This window comes from Pongo pygmaeus, chromosome 1 (genome assembly GCF_028885625.2).
Source record: "Pongo pygmaeus isolate AG05252 chromosome 1, NHGRI_mPonPyg2-v2.0_pri, whole genome shotgun sequence".
Classification (NCBI taxonomy): Eukaryota; Metazoa; Chordata; class Mammalia; order Primates; family Hominidae; genus Pongo; species Pongo pygmaeus.
Window position 1 is genome coordinate 79,974,776 of NC_072373.2, and position 15,228 is coordinate 79,990,003.

Genomic DNA, 15,228 nt, shown 5'->3' on the forward strand with positions numbered 1-15,228 from the left:
CTTTTGAAACCTGAAAAGTTAACATCAAGATTTCAGGTGACATAAATTTACTTCTCATCCTGCAATATCAATTTCATAAATACAAATAATAAAATTGTTTACTTAAAATTCAATGCAATAATTATTTTTCAGCACTTAACATGATTCAGACCTTTGGTAGAGTTTGGGAAGAAATGCTGGGTAGTATTTTCCTCATTTTCAAATGTAAAAATATTGTTGTAGTCATTTGGAATGTTTATGCCCTCCAAAAATTTGTATGTTAAAGCCTTCACCCCCAATGTGGGTGTTTTTAGAGATGGGACTTCTAGGGAAGTGATTAAAGTTAGGTGGGGCCCTGATCCTATGAGATTAGTGTCCCTATCAGAAACATCGGAGAGCTCCCTCTTGTTCTTTCTCTTCATGCTCATACACCAAGAAAAAGATATGTGAGGACACAGTGAAAAGGAAGCCATCTACAAACGAGGAAGAGAGCCCTCACCAGGAACAGACTCTGCCAGACCTTGATCTGGGACTTTTTGCCTCTGATACTATGAGAAATAAATCTCCATCATTTAAGTCTATCACAATGTGGTATTTTGTAGAGCAGCCTGAGCAGACTAATGAAACTTTTAAGTAATTGAATCAGGATATGTGTTCAAGTCTTTCAACTTCCAATTTCAAGCTTTCCTTACAGTGCCAAGTATTTTTAAAGCTGGGGATCCAGTTATATAAGAAAAATGTATGTGAAATGAAGAGAAAATGACAACAAATGAGAAAATATTCAATTAAATATAATCAAATTCAGAGAGAGGAGTTATTATTGAAGAAGATTTTATAGAGGACTTAAGGATTGGTAGGACTTTGGATGGATGGTAGGGAGATGGTTGGGTGGAGATAGTGGAGAAAATATACAAGAAAGGACAGACATGAGCTTGGAAGAGTGGGCAAAGGGGTCTTACATTTTATGGGGGAATTGGGATCTGAAGAATGATTAGTAAGGTAAGCCTAGTCATGGGCTTGAAATGGTAGCAGAGCCTGGAGCAGCTCCAGCGGGAAAAGTATCTCACAGTTGAACTCATCTCCACTCCTGAGGCAGCAGTGGAGACTGGGTTGGGCCTGTCAGGTTGGAATATCTTCACCATAAAGGCCAAGAGCTATGATGGTGCTTAACTACCTCTAGACCAAACGACTCCTCTGGGATTGGAGTTTTACAGGAGTACACCTCACCAAAAAGGGCTGTCTAAGCATGTCTGTCAATAGAGTCACAAAGATCTTTAAGAATAGAAACGAAGATGGGTAGAGATTGGCCAGGAGTCTATGATAGAGAAGAGTGCCAAAGTGTGCTAAAATATACCTAGGATTTGTTTTAATCAGGCATGATGAGGCCAATAGATCAGGAAATTATTCCATTGAAAAGATAGTTTATTACTTACAGTTCCCAAGAGGAAGGAACATGCCATGCAACACAGGGCCACATGGGGAAGTACCCGGTCAGTTGGGAGGCAGAAGGAAAGAAGGGGAAAATACGGACCAGGGCCTGTATTAGGTTTCTGTGGGAAGGAATGGGTGAGGTAGGGTAGATACACCGAGCAAGCTTACGATTGGACAATTTGAATAATTTCAAAGGGCTCTGGCACCTAGGGTGGTACTCAGTTGTCTGGTACCCAGTCCTTGGGTAATTTAAGGCAGGGAAGTATTGGCTTGGTGTATGAGAATTTGAGAAAGGAGGTTAGTGAGAGTCTGAGCTCTAGTTGGTTGGCTTGCATATCAAAAGCATGCTCCCAGGCAAGTTGCTTGCAATGTCTAGGAATTAGCAAACCCTGGGAGGGGAAGTCCCTCCCTAAGTCCCCATGACCTCCCAATATGTCAAAACATTATAAACTATGGGAAATAAAAAACAGGACTAATACACAAAGCATTATTCAAAATGAATAGAATGAAAGAGTGAAATAAAAGGATAGGTAAGGAGTCAGGAGGCAATATCAACCTGATACCTGGGTCTCAAAATATTTGACTTAGCCTCTTAGATTCAGATATAGAGATAGATAATGATAGATAGCTATATAGATGATAGCTAGATAGCTAAATGATGATAGAAGATAGATAGATTAGATAGATAGATAGATAGATAGATAGATGATAGATAGATAGAGATAGATAGACAGATGCATACATGCATACATACATACATATATACATACATAAGCATTTTTTCCTTTTTGTCTTAAGAGGACCACAGCATTACCAGGTTGAGTTTGGAGACAGCCCTTAGGTTGTTAGGTAAAATAAAGATAGATTCAAATAACTGCACTTTTAGAAATGTATGAAGTCTTCTTGGTCTAAGTATATTATACCAGGTCTGATAATTTACCAAATCATGGCCTTATGGGTTGAAACAATTACAGTTATTATATTCAGGCATCAGCTTACTTAACTTTCCACTTCTGGCCCAGTAACTTTTAATTTTGAACATATATTTAAAACAGACATGGTTTTAAATCACATTTCATTAATGGGCTGTTTTAAATGAGTTTCTTTGTGTAAGTAATGCTACTTTGTGCTTGATTTGTTCAAAAGCTATTTAAAATCCCTTGAACCTCAAATGTATGACTAGATCTTAATGCCACTCTCATTTACGGAAATACATGTAAAGAAGCCAAAATATTTCATCTCATTCTTTCTTTTCAGTTTACTCCCCCAGAGGGACCTAATTGGGCTTCTTTAATGCAAAGTGACTATTTTTGATACAGGTTTATTTAATTTTTTAAAAATTACTTAGAACAATCAAACATGAGCGTTAATGAGAAACATATGTGCCGTTCCAAATATTCTGGAAATAAATGCAAAGCAACGTTCCAATCAACATGGGGTCAGGTTTCCTGGCCTGCTTGTGCACATGCAAAATCAGAGAGAGTGAGAGTAGGTGTGCAACCGTTCATGACTAAGTGTGTTTGTCAGTGTGTCTCCTGAAAGGTCTGCTTCTGCTGCAGCTCTCAGCAGCCTAGAGAAGCAATCTTTTACATGTAGCAAGACACACTCCAGGATATTAACACTCTATCATTCTAAGATCCTCTGTTCACCCCAGCTCCAGAGTAAACACTGTGAAAGAAGGAGCCTCGAGCTGCTAAAAAGCACACAAAGCAGCAAGCAGTTCCAAACAGTTCCAACAGTTCCAAAACTCATAAAAATGGAAAATGTTTCAAGAACAACTGCCTGTTTGTTCAGAGAATGCCCACAGTGCAGGAGGGTAAATAAAACTTAGTACCTGTTAGATTTATAGGCAAATAACCATTATCTACTACGTGTAGATGAGTGAAGGATAATTTTATGCAAACCACAATAAGTAAATTCAAACAGTGTGAACTAAGCCTGCACAGTTAGAGCAGGAAGTTCAAGGGGGAAAGAAATAAGGAAATGGCATTTTCTGTGTGGTATATCACCAACCTGGGAAATCCATTACAGAGCCAAAAGCTGGAACAGGATTTTATAAAGGGATTGGCTGGAAATAGAATCCCTTAGGTTTTGTGCGGTGATTTCATACCTTAAGCCAAACTCTTCTCCCCAAGATCTAATTTCTAATTAATCTTTTGTAGAAGATTATGGAGAATTAGTAAATTGTAGTTTTTACATTACAGGGTATACAGTATAAATTATTTGGGAGCCTTCAAAGTGCATTCAACTTTTGAATGGATCAGTTTCAGTCAAGTATTATCAGGAGCCAAGCTTCCTAACTAACGCAGCTTAGTATTTTGTGGACTTGTGTCTCAAAGCTGAATAGTTAACTAGCAGTTTTATAAGATTTTTCAAAAGCAGGGCATTTGACTTTGCCCAAACTTTAAAATATATTTAAATTCTGTGGATTTTAAATTCAGAAGTGAAGTCAAGCCTTTTCAGGTTCAGATTTCATTTACTTTTTGTCAAATGTGGTTTCCTGGGTGATGGTAGAAGATTTTTTAAAAAGAGAGAAGGCAATTGAAGGATTATATATAATGCCTGTAAGTGGATTCATTGAACTAGGGGCATCAATTTATTTCTAACACGCCACGTTTTGATGAGGCATGTGTCAAAGAATTTGACATTTGTGGATTTTATTAGAAAAGTATATAAGCTTAACAGCAAAGAAGAAAATGTTCTTAGAGCAAGACGGGTGTAGGTTTTAGTGAAACTAATTTTGTTTCAAAAGTTCTGTTGAATTAAAAACTCCAGTGATTTCACAGTATGGGGTAGAAGTACAGCACATTTAATGAATTTGCAGAGGCTTTGAAGTCAGAAATAACTGGGCTTAAATATGGGCTCTGGAGAAAGGGAAGGAGAATTGAAAGCAAGGAAGGAAGAGAAGAAGGATTGGGAAGAGTGAGGGAAAGGAGGAGAAAGGAAAGAGCATGCATTAATCAGTTTCTCTGCAACAGACACTAATTAAGGTGCTTTACTTACAGTTATCTCCTGCTGCTAGCTGTGGAATCTTGGGCAAATAACTTTAATTCCCTGGGCTTCAATTTTCTCATCTATAAAAACATTAACTGTTGTAGTATCCTGGGAAGATGGCAGTGGCAGCATAGTTTTTTGTTTCTCCCAGATCACCACATTAAAAAGAGCAAGCAACTAGACAGCAAAACCAAAATTCCAACAAATCTGTGTAACAGGATACCATGCAAACCTCAAAATACAAATGGATAGAGACAAACTACTAACAACCACAAGGGGAAGTAACAAGGCATTTGATGGTCCTGAGAACAAAAGAACCAAAAACATCCAACAGATAATCCTTGGAAAGTACAAGTTCCAATCCTTGGAATCTGAGAAGAATGGCTGAAACTGAGCAGAGTTTGTTCATTCAACAAATTTTCACTGAGGGTAAAGTATCTGCTGATTTACAGCGGCTCTGTAGCAGTCTATTCTCTAGGAGCTCTCAAACCTGATCCACCAGAGTTTCCCTCCAGGACAGGGCTCCATACTGAAGAGAAAATCCTCAGACTAGAAGCATAATTTAGCAGGAAAGAGATAATAGACAATATTTTCTTTCCTTCTTTTAAAGGAAAAAAAATACAGATAAAAGTGTCAAAGAGGAACAAAGCTAGGAAATTTCAGAAAGCAAGATGCTATATTTTTTAAGACGAAATACAAACAGCAGAAGAGGAGGGTATGTGAAGTTAGAAAAGCTGCTATTTTCTAAACATTCAGGAAAATTAATTTGATAAAAAATAAACAATTAAGTATATCAGGGTCAAATCTCATACAATCACAATGAAATCACACCAGAAGGACATAAAAGAGAGAGAAAGAAAGATCAAAAATGCAAAATATTATCTCAAAAGAAGCCAAACTATATAAAATGATACACAACATGAAATGATAGAAAAATCAGAAATAAGCTGATACAACTCAAGAAAGAATTAGAAATTTAAAATCATTTTAAAATGTAACCTATATTACATGAGTAAATAAATGTCAAAAAACTATTAAAAACAGAAAGTCAAAAGAGGAAAAAATTAAATCATAAAGAAATGAAGAATTAAAAATAATTTAAGAGAAAATGACAAATATTGAAGATAGGCAAAGAAAACCCAACATATCAATAATTCTGTCTGTGATGAAAACTCAAGCAAGAAAACAGAATACTAAAACTATATTTCAAGAAAATTTTCCTGAAATTAAAAAAGGATGTGAATCTATATATTGAAAGAACGTACCATGTAACTGAATCATCCATGCAGAATAACTGACATTAAAACGTATTCTAGTAAAATTACTGAACTTTTTTAAGGAGTAAAAAAAAAATCTTTGGTCTTCTAGGCAAAAAAAAAAATATGATTATAAGGGAAAGGAAATTAAATTATCAAGACTGTTAAACAGCAACACTTTCTGCCAGAAAAAAAAAAAAGAGTAGCATATTTAAGGTACTTAAGGAAAGAAAATGTGAGCCATGGATTTTATATCCAGTTAATGCTGATCTTCAAATATAAAAAGCGCAGACAACTATTATCCACATGAAAGACCTCAAGAAATATTATTCCTCTGAGTACTTCCTAAGGAATAAACTAGAGAATGAGCTTCAGACAACAAAAATGACCACAGAAACATTGCATAAATACTGGTGGCCTTGACCATTAGTGGTTGCTGACACCAAAAGGAAGTAAACATCAGTTACTCTGTGTTCCCTGAGTAAATAATACAACACCACTTCTTATATTACCCAAATCATCATACATGAGTCTAATTGAGCCGTTGGATTCAGCTGATGATTAGCATAAAACACATATTTGCAAGAAAAATATAATAAACTCCATTATAAGCATGCAATCAGCACATCCAGAATTTGGAAACATTATAGGTCAAATAGAGTTGGTTCTTAAACAGATTTATTCTAAAGAAAACAAAGGGATAGAGGAGAAATATTTAAATTAAAAGAGACTTAACAGACATATCAAGATTAAAAGGAGCAAAATTAAACTGTAATTTCTAGAGCTATACATATGGGTTTTAACCTAAAGAAAAACAGAGATGTCACTGGTATCAAAGTCAGGATAGTGATTACTTTTGAAGAGATAAAAGGGGTTAACATTGGGAGGGGCACATGAAGGTGTTTCTGGGGTGGCTGATACAGTTCTATGTCTTCATCTGGTTACTAGGGTGTTTGCCTTATAAAAATTCACTAACTTTGCCTCTGACTTGTGTGGTTTTCTGTATTGGTGTTTTACTTTATAATAAAAAGGTAAAAGTAAAATAAAATTTTATAAAAAATAAACTAAGCACTAATAACTTGTACAAACTATCTCTGTTTTCTCATCAGTAAAATATGGATAATTTTCCCTCTTACACTTTTGTTTCTGTTAGTGCCTATCCCATAGTATGCTATCAAAAAATATTTCTCCCCTTTCCCTCCACACAAGTACATAAAGTTTTTTAATGCAATAAAGCATATTATTCTTGAGCCAGCAGAAACCAATAGAATAGAAACAAAGTATTGTAGAAGTAAATAAAAAGCTGTCATCCAATCTTTCCTCTTGTCAACTACTATATCCATGAGGAATACTATCATTTAAGAGAAAAAATGCAAAAGCCCCAATTTTTGTATAATCTTCACTCTATTGGCCTACAAGCAACAATTTAAATGCAGACCTACTACTATATAACAAAATACCATAAAATTTCCATTTATTTGGTTATTTCTCTTCTCTATAAATGTCCATGCAAAACTTATTTAGTGAGCACTTTCTGTAAACTGCTTTGTTTTGTTTTTCTTTGCTTTGAATAAATTGGCCAGCAAAATAGAATAAATGTGTTCCTTTAGTTTGTAATTGACTTTCTAGTTCAGACTTTTCTTATTTGTTCAATTTTATGGTATTATAAATGCAAATGAACTGGCAGCAAAATCACCTTGGAATCAATCCTAACCCAATACCTCAAGGTCTGAAAACAAAAAGTATTCTGGAACCTATGAGAATATTTTAATAAGGTAAAATAAAACCAACCTTGCTAAAAATGTTTATGCTGTGAATGCTTCCTTAGTTCATAAGAAATAATTTTCATCAGCATATCCACTTGGTTACGGTGGAAATTCTATGATAAGTTTCAGTCAAGAGACCATTTAAAGAGAAACACACATCACCATGTCCTGAAGAGAACTAATGTGAATAAATGTCTTCAAATGTGAGGAGGACAAGCAGCATTTTGTTTACTTTGTTTTGGTTTTTTTTTGATAGCATACTAGCATCTTTTATTCAGAGCAATGTTGACGTCCTCTCAAATGTCTGACTCATTTGGAAAGAAAAATTCGCACACCAATGAGAAGGATAGGCAGGAAGAGGACTGAGTTGCAAGTACCAGCATTTTATTTTCTACCTCTCCCTTTAAAAAATAAAATAAAATAGGCAATGTGAACAAGGTAATGAGGTGTGAACTAAAAATGACTTTTAAATGTTTCATCACTAACAAACACAGGAAAAATTCTGATTTATTTCCACCATTTCTCATGATCCTTGATATACATCTGCTTCCTTTCCTGATATAGTGATGACAATATTTAAGAGACATGGGTTTGGGAGAAAATTTCCAAAATTGGAAACAATTCTATTTCCAATACGCAGTTATTTCTATAACACATGTGCTATTGGAAGGAAAGGAAGGAATAAAGGGAGGAGGGAGGGAGGAAGGAAGGAAGGAAGGAAGGAAGGAAGGAAGGAAGGAAGGAAGGAAAAAAGGGAAGGAGAGAGGGAGGAAGGGAGGGAGGGAGGGAAGAAAAGGAATACAAAAGGTAAAATTTTTAAAGTCAAATTTTTTAAATGACATGATTTAATTTTGGCCCCATACTTAAAAAGCTGAAATTATGTCACCCATTAAAACAAAATATATTTCAACCCTGGAAGCATAGATCATATTTTGTATCCAACTTCAAAGTTATTATCGCCAGTTGGCGGTTACCAGGAACTAATCTGGAACAAACCAGCAGCTCTGGTTCTGAGGATATGTCACAGACACTTTTGTTATGGCAATACCTCTTCTTAAAGTGGTGAAGAAGGAGCTCCTAAGATTTTGCAGGAAACCCTGGATGCTACTAATATAAAGCCATTGCCTGAATTTATTCCATCCTGTCAAATGATCTTTGGGGCTACTACTTAACTCCAAATTGTGCCTGAAATGCATAATATGCACCAAACACATGTGTATTGAATGAGAGATCTGATCCCCTTCATATCTGTAACTCAAATGAAATTTCTATCACTGTGAGTTTATGAGTTGTGAGTTTATAAATTGAAAAGAGATGATATACCATCTTCTTTATAAGAACAAAATTAATAGATAAGAACTGTTGAAAATAACAGAGTCCAGGAAGAAAATAAACTTGACTAGGGATTAGCTGTGTGTGGGAAATATGGCTGAGACATCAATTACATGTTCCCTGATTGCCTATTCTTAGATCTGTAACTCCTGTAGGATAAGATCTGTATCTTATGCTTCTTATAGCTTCAGTAATTAGGAGAGTGCCTTGTTGCTAATCAGCATTAAGTATCTAACAATTCCACAGTCATCTCCTTGATTTCTATGGAGACACATTATAGCTCTACCACAGAATACATGACTTTAAATTTCATTTATCTGTTCACTTTGTGTGTATCCCTACTGAATTTGGGTACAACTATTCAAGTCAAAAACTGTGTCTATTTACTCTTCCATACCCAAATCTAAAGCAATACCTGCTCATAAATTTTGTTTAAATTAATAAATACAGCTGGTATGGCTGGATACACTCAGATGGTAGTCCTTCCTCACCATGCTATGTGCATCTCTGCAAAGGAATACACATGAAAGCATAACAGTAGCTATGCTCTCCTGCAAGGAACTTCCACTTGAACATATATGTATAAATCCACATATACAAATTCACAAATATAGGGGTGTGTGTGTGCACATATGGGTGTAAGTGACTAAATACACCTCTATTATTCATACTGAATAACACATTCATTTGACTGTGTCTTTAAGGTTCATCAGTTTGGCATATTGCATGACTATTTTCTCAAAGTATTATTCGGACTATAAGATAATCTGGTGAAAGAAAAAAGCACAGGAATTCATTATCCATTATCCTAGTGGGCCACGCCCTATTCCTGATCCTACGAGCAACCCAGTGATGTCATAGTTGTTGTCTTATGTCATACTAGTTGAAACAGTGGTTACCACCACCAGGAAGAGAATTATTTTAAAGGGTCCTTTTAACTGAAATCTCCTTTGGATTAAGATGTGCTACATGAGCTCAAACTAATTGGAAAGGTGGAAGGATAATGGCATTGATAGCCAGTGGATATGGGCTCCTTGGGCCCCACTGGCCATTTGATGGCATCCCAAAGGCAATCACAAGGTAAGAAAGATTTTCTATGTACTGTTGAAGCAAATCAGGATTGAAATTTATAAACAACATATTTGGAGTATTTTTAAAATGTAATTCTTACCCCCTCTGTTTTCCGTTGCTGTGTGGATAAAATATAGAGCAATGAATATTGCTGAAAATAATAAATCTTAGCATATGACTTTCCTATATTAAAATTCTTCAGTGGGTCCTCATGCCTGCAGGAAATATTCAAATACCATGTTCTCGTATACCAGGTTCTCCATGATCTTGCCCCTGCTGTCTTTTCCCAACTTATTTTTCATGCCAGTCCACCTAAACCTAATTCTGTCTCAAACTATGTACGGTTACCTAACTGTACCATGATTTCATACTTTTGTGTCCTTGTATATACTATTGCCTTTCTCTATAATATCCCTGTTATGCTCTCTGCTAAGCAAAATTTTATTCAGCTTTTGTGAGTCCTACTCTGAGTCTCTATCCTCCAAGATAAGTGGATTATTCCCTTTTCTGCCAACATCCTACTTGTGTCATGCTGCTATTATGAAAGCATTAATATAGTCAATAATTATTTGTTTATATACCTAAGGACTAGTTCATGTGCTCCTTGAAGGCAGTAACTGTATTTGATATAGCAGCAGTTGCCATTTATTGAGTTAGTACTATGTGCCATGCACTGTGACTGGACATCCATGATTTTATGCCTTTTTAATCCCTCTTATTGGAGAGGATAGAGGTATAAACAAATAATGCACATAAAGTACAGTATATGCAGTAGAACAGAAAAGGCACTGTACTGCATCTGAAGCTTACAAAAGGCTTCTAGGAAAAAGAGTTTTGCTTGATGGAACAAACTGTGGTATTAACAAAAGGCTTCCCAATGCAACCCAGACTGACTCCTATATCTCTAAAGCCCTCAGAAACCATCCTTAGCATGTTGGTGTATCAATGGGATTATTTGTATTTAAATGATTCTGTCATTGGTGTTAGGCATCTTTGTACTCTTTCTCTCCTGTCAAATTATAAAATTGTAAGGCAGCAATCACTTTTCTCAGTACTTTTAAACACCCCGCTGTGGCTAGTATTCAAAATACAGTTGACAAATTTAAGAATTAAGTTGAAATAATAATAACATCATAGTTTTCATGTAACTTTAAAATTTATAAGATTCTAACAAAATATCAACTCTTCGTATCCTTGCAATAATCTTTGGCAATATGGGTATTTCCCCCAATTTTTCTAAATGAAGTACACACAGAGTGCTTTAGTGACTTGTCCAGAGTCATATAATTAATAAGGGATATGTGGGTGAGTAGTCATATGATTAATAAATGGCAGGTGGTCATTAATAAATGGTAGGTAGGTAATAAATTAACTAAGTTTGCAAACACCTGGTCCAGCTAATATCAACTGCTGCCCTTAATGTGATAAATACACTGGTACAAATTTATGTATGCTATCTCATTTAACATTACAATAATTCCAGGACATAAAGACTATTACCCCTATTTTACAGATGAGAAAATTGAACATTACAGAGTTTAACTTGCCCAAGCTCAAAAGTAAATAAGTGGTAGAACAGGCACACTAACCAAGTTCTTACTTCAGAAGAATTCAGGTTCTTAGCCACCACACCACAGAATAATGGGATTCCAAGTGCTGAATGAGATTGATTTCTTCACTCAACAATTTATAATCCGTTTGGGAGATGAGAACAAAATAGAAATGCAAAATTAACACACAAAAAAATTACTAACTGATGATGGCTTCTGAGATCTCTATCTTTGGAATTCTCTAATTTCAGTAATGAATTTGTTTTATTTATCCTGCTTGGGATTCACGTCTTTGATTAACTCAGGATGTTTTCCAATCTTAAATATTGGCTTGTCTCTAGTCTCTCTATTCTTTTTTTCCAGCAGTCATATTAAAAGCTTATGGATCTTTACATGTTATCCTTTCCATTTCTTAACCCCTTTTTAAGAACTGGTTTTCTCTATCACGCTGTGTTGTATTATTTCCTCTTAATATTTACAAATTTTCTCTTCAACTGTGTTTATTTTATTATTATTTTTTGAGACAGAGTCTCGCTCTGTTGCCCAGGCTGGAGTGCAGTGGCATGATCTCAGCTCGCTGCAACCTCTGCCTCCTGGGTTCAGGCGATTCTCATGCCTCAGCCTCCCAAGTAGCTGGGATTAAAAGCATGCCCCACCACACCTGCCTAATTTTTGTATTTTTAATAGAGATGGGGTTTCACTATGTTGGCCAGGCTAGTCTCAAACTCCTGACCTCAAGTGATCCTCCCACCTTGGCCCCCCAAAGTGCTGGGATTACAGGTGTAAACCACCGTGCCCAGCCAACTGTGTTCAATATGCTATTTAATCCACCCATTTGGCTTACTACTTTTTTCCTTGCTCATTATATCTTTTAAAAAATCACATTGGGAAATAATTTATATAAAACAAAGAGAAAGTATAATTTATTTTTATACAAAATTTTTAAAATTTACATGCAATAAAATGAATACAAATATACAGCTTGATGAGTTTTAATAATTGTACTCACATGGGTAACCATTATCCTAAAGTTTCCTCCAGCCTGGCTGCAGTCTATCCACCTTCTATCACTAGCACAAGGCAACCACTTATCTACTTTCTGTCATAATAGATCGGGGTGTGCTTTTTTTCTATTCAAGAATTTCTTATAGACGGAATCAAACCATATGGTTCTTTCGTCATAATGAGTTTTTTTAAGATTTATTCATGTTGCATATATCAGTAGTTTTGGTTTTTCTTAATGCTAAGTAGTATCCATTGTGGGAATATCCCACAATTTGTATCAATTGACATGTTAATAGACATTTGGGTTGTTTCAAGTTTTCTGTCATTATTAATAAAGCTACCATGAACATTTGTGAGCAATTGTTGTGGACATATGTTTTCATTTTTCTTGGGTAGATACATAGGAGTGGAATTGCTGGTTGTATTGTAAATATGCATTTAACTGTTGAGGAAACTATAAAACTGTCTTCCAAAAGGTTGTACCATTTTGCATTCTCACAAGTATTAGAACTCCAGTAGCTCCACATTCTTACCACCAATTGGTATTGTCTGACAATTTAATATTAATCATTATGGTGGTAGGTATTGTGGCAGGTAAAATAATGCTCCCACCCCTCTCACCCCCCTCCCCCACAAAAAAAAAGGTGCTCACATCCCATCTCTGGAACCTGTAAATATATTACCTACATGGCAAAAGGAACTTGATAGATGTGATTAAAGTTAAGGACCTACTTTAACATGGGGAGATTATCCTGAATTATTCAGTGGGGCCCACATGCATCCCTAAAAGTGGAAAACCTTTCCTGGCTATGGTCATAGAGAGATGTGATAAGAGAAGAAGGACCTGTGAGAAGGCAATAATGAGAACGACTTGGGCCACTGTTGCTGGCTTTGAAGATGGAGGAAAGAGGCCATCAGTGAAGGAGTGTGGATGGCCTGTAACAGCTGAAAATGCCAAGGAAACCGACTCTACTCTAGAGCATCCAGAAAAAAAGAAAGCCCTCTTGGTATCTTGATTTTAACTCAGTGAGATTCATTGCAGACTTCTGATCTACAGAACTGTAAGACAATAAATTTAAGTTTTAAGTCACTAAGTTTGTTACCATTTGTTATTGCAGCAATAGAAAACTAATATAGATGTATAATAGTGTATTTCACAGTGGTTAAATTTCCAGCTTCATGATGACTAATAAAGTTGAGTCACTATGTGCTTATTAGCTAGCCATGTATCTCCTTTTATGACATTTTTGTAAATTAATTGCTCATTTTTAGTTAGGTCATTTAGATTTTTTATTGACTTGTAATAGTTCTCTTTATATCATGAATACAATTATTTTGTCATATAGATTTATGGCGAATACTTTCAGTCTGTGACTTACCATTTCATTTCTTAATGGTGTCTTTCAAAGGGAAGTTTTAAATTTTGGTGATAGACCTTCCTTCTCTTACGTTTTCTAAATTGTTTTATGATTAAAGCAAAATGATAACACTGATATAGTTCTAAATGTATGTAAAGGAAATGTTAAAGATAATTTTATTAAAACTGGAAGAGAGTAAACTGACTTAAAGGGAGATGCAGTTTCTACACTTCATTCAATCCAATGAAATGTAAATTTCAGTAGATCTTTGTGGTGACAGAATAATTCTAGATACTAATTGAGGTAGTGGTTACAGAAGTTTACACACATGATAAAATGGCATAGAATTATATACATACATTGTACTGATATCAGTTTTTGGGTTTCTGATTACAATACATTTATGGAAGATGTAACTACTGGGTGAAACTAGGTGAAGGTACCTAGATATCTCTGTACTGTTTCTGCAACTTTCTGTGAATTTAAAAAAGTTTTAAGAAATTATCTGAAAAGTTAACTGAACCATAATTGAGTCATTCTCTTTCTATTCTTTATTTTTTATTCTCTTCTATTAATCTATGTATATGTATATCCTTATGCCAATACACATTGAATTGGCTAATAAAGTTATAGTAGGTCTTTTAATCATGATGTCCTTCAAATTTGTTCTTCAAAATTATGTAAACTCTTAGAGGTCCTTTGCATTTTCATATAAAATAATCAACCTGTCAATTTGTAAAAAAAATATATTGCTGGTATTTGATTGGAATTTATAGAATCTATAGATAAATTTGAGTAAAATTAATGTTCTAATAATATTGAATCACTCAATCTATAGACATGACACACTTTTCCATTTTCCTAGGGCATCTTTAATTTCTCTTAGTGCTGTTTCATGGTTTTCAGTGCATAGGTCTTGAATAAATTTTGGTAGATTTATCCCTACATATTTATTGCTCTCTGGTGGTATTATCAATGGTGTTTATAAATTTTTTTTTTCAATTTTTCATTGCTAGTATAAGTCAATACAATTGATTTTTGTAATAACTTTGTATTCTGTGATATTACTAATTATTAGGTCTAGTAGCTTTTTATTTGTAAATCAAAATAGTTTTACTTTTCCTTTCCAATCTATATGGTTTTTCAAACACCACTGATAATATCACCTGAAAACAATAAATACCTAGGGATAATTCTACCAAAATTATTCAAATAAATGGAAAGACATCCCTTGTTTATAGATTGGAAGACTTCACATTGTTAAAAAAAATCCATACTAGCCAAAGCAATTTACACATTCAGCGCTATCTCTATCAAAATACATTGGCATTCTTTTAATAGAAATATTAAAAAAAAAAAACCTGGAGTCCGTATGGAACCACAAAGAACTCCAAAAAGCCAAAATGATCTTCAGAAAGAAGAAGAAAGATTGAGGCATTACATTTCCTGATTTCAAAATATATTACAAAGCTATGGTAATTAAAAC

The 15,228-nt window shown here is 34.8% G+C and overlaps 1 protein-coding gene across 1 annotated transcript in view; it reads left to right on the top strand.

The window, feature by feature from the left end:
- The first annotated feature begins 9,639 nt into the window (after nt 1-9,639).
- Nucleotides 9,640-15,228, top strand: part of KIFAP3 (kinesin associated protein 3) — a 165,353-nt gene continuing 159,764 nt past the window's right edge. Inside the window, exon 1 of the mRNA XM_054495339.1 lies at nt 9,640-9,838. Within this exon, the coding sequence (XP_054351314.1) occupies nt 9,762-9,838 (77 nt within the window). The 5' untranslated portion in view covers nt 9,640-9,761. The remainder of the gene's footprint in view (nt 9,839-15,228) is intronic.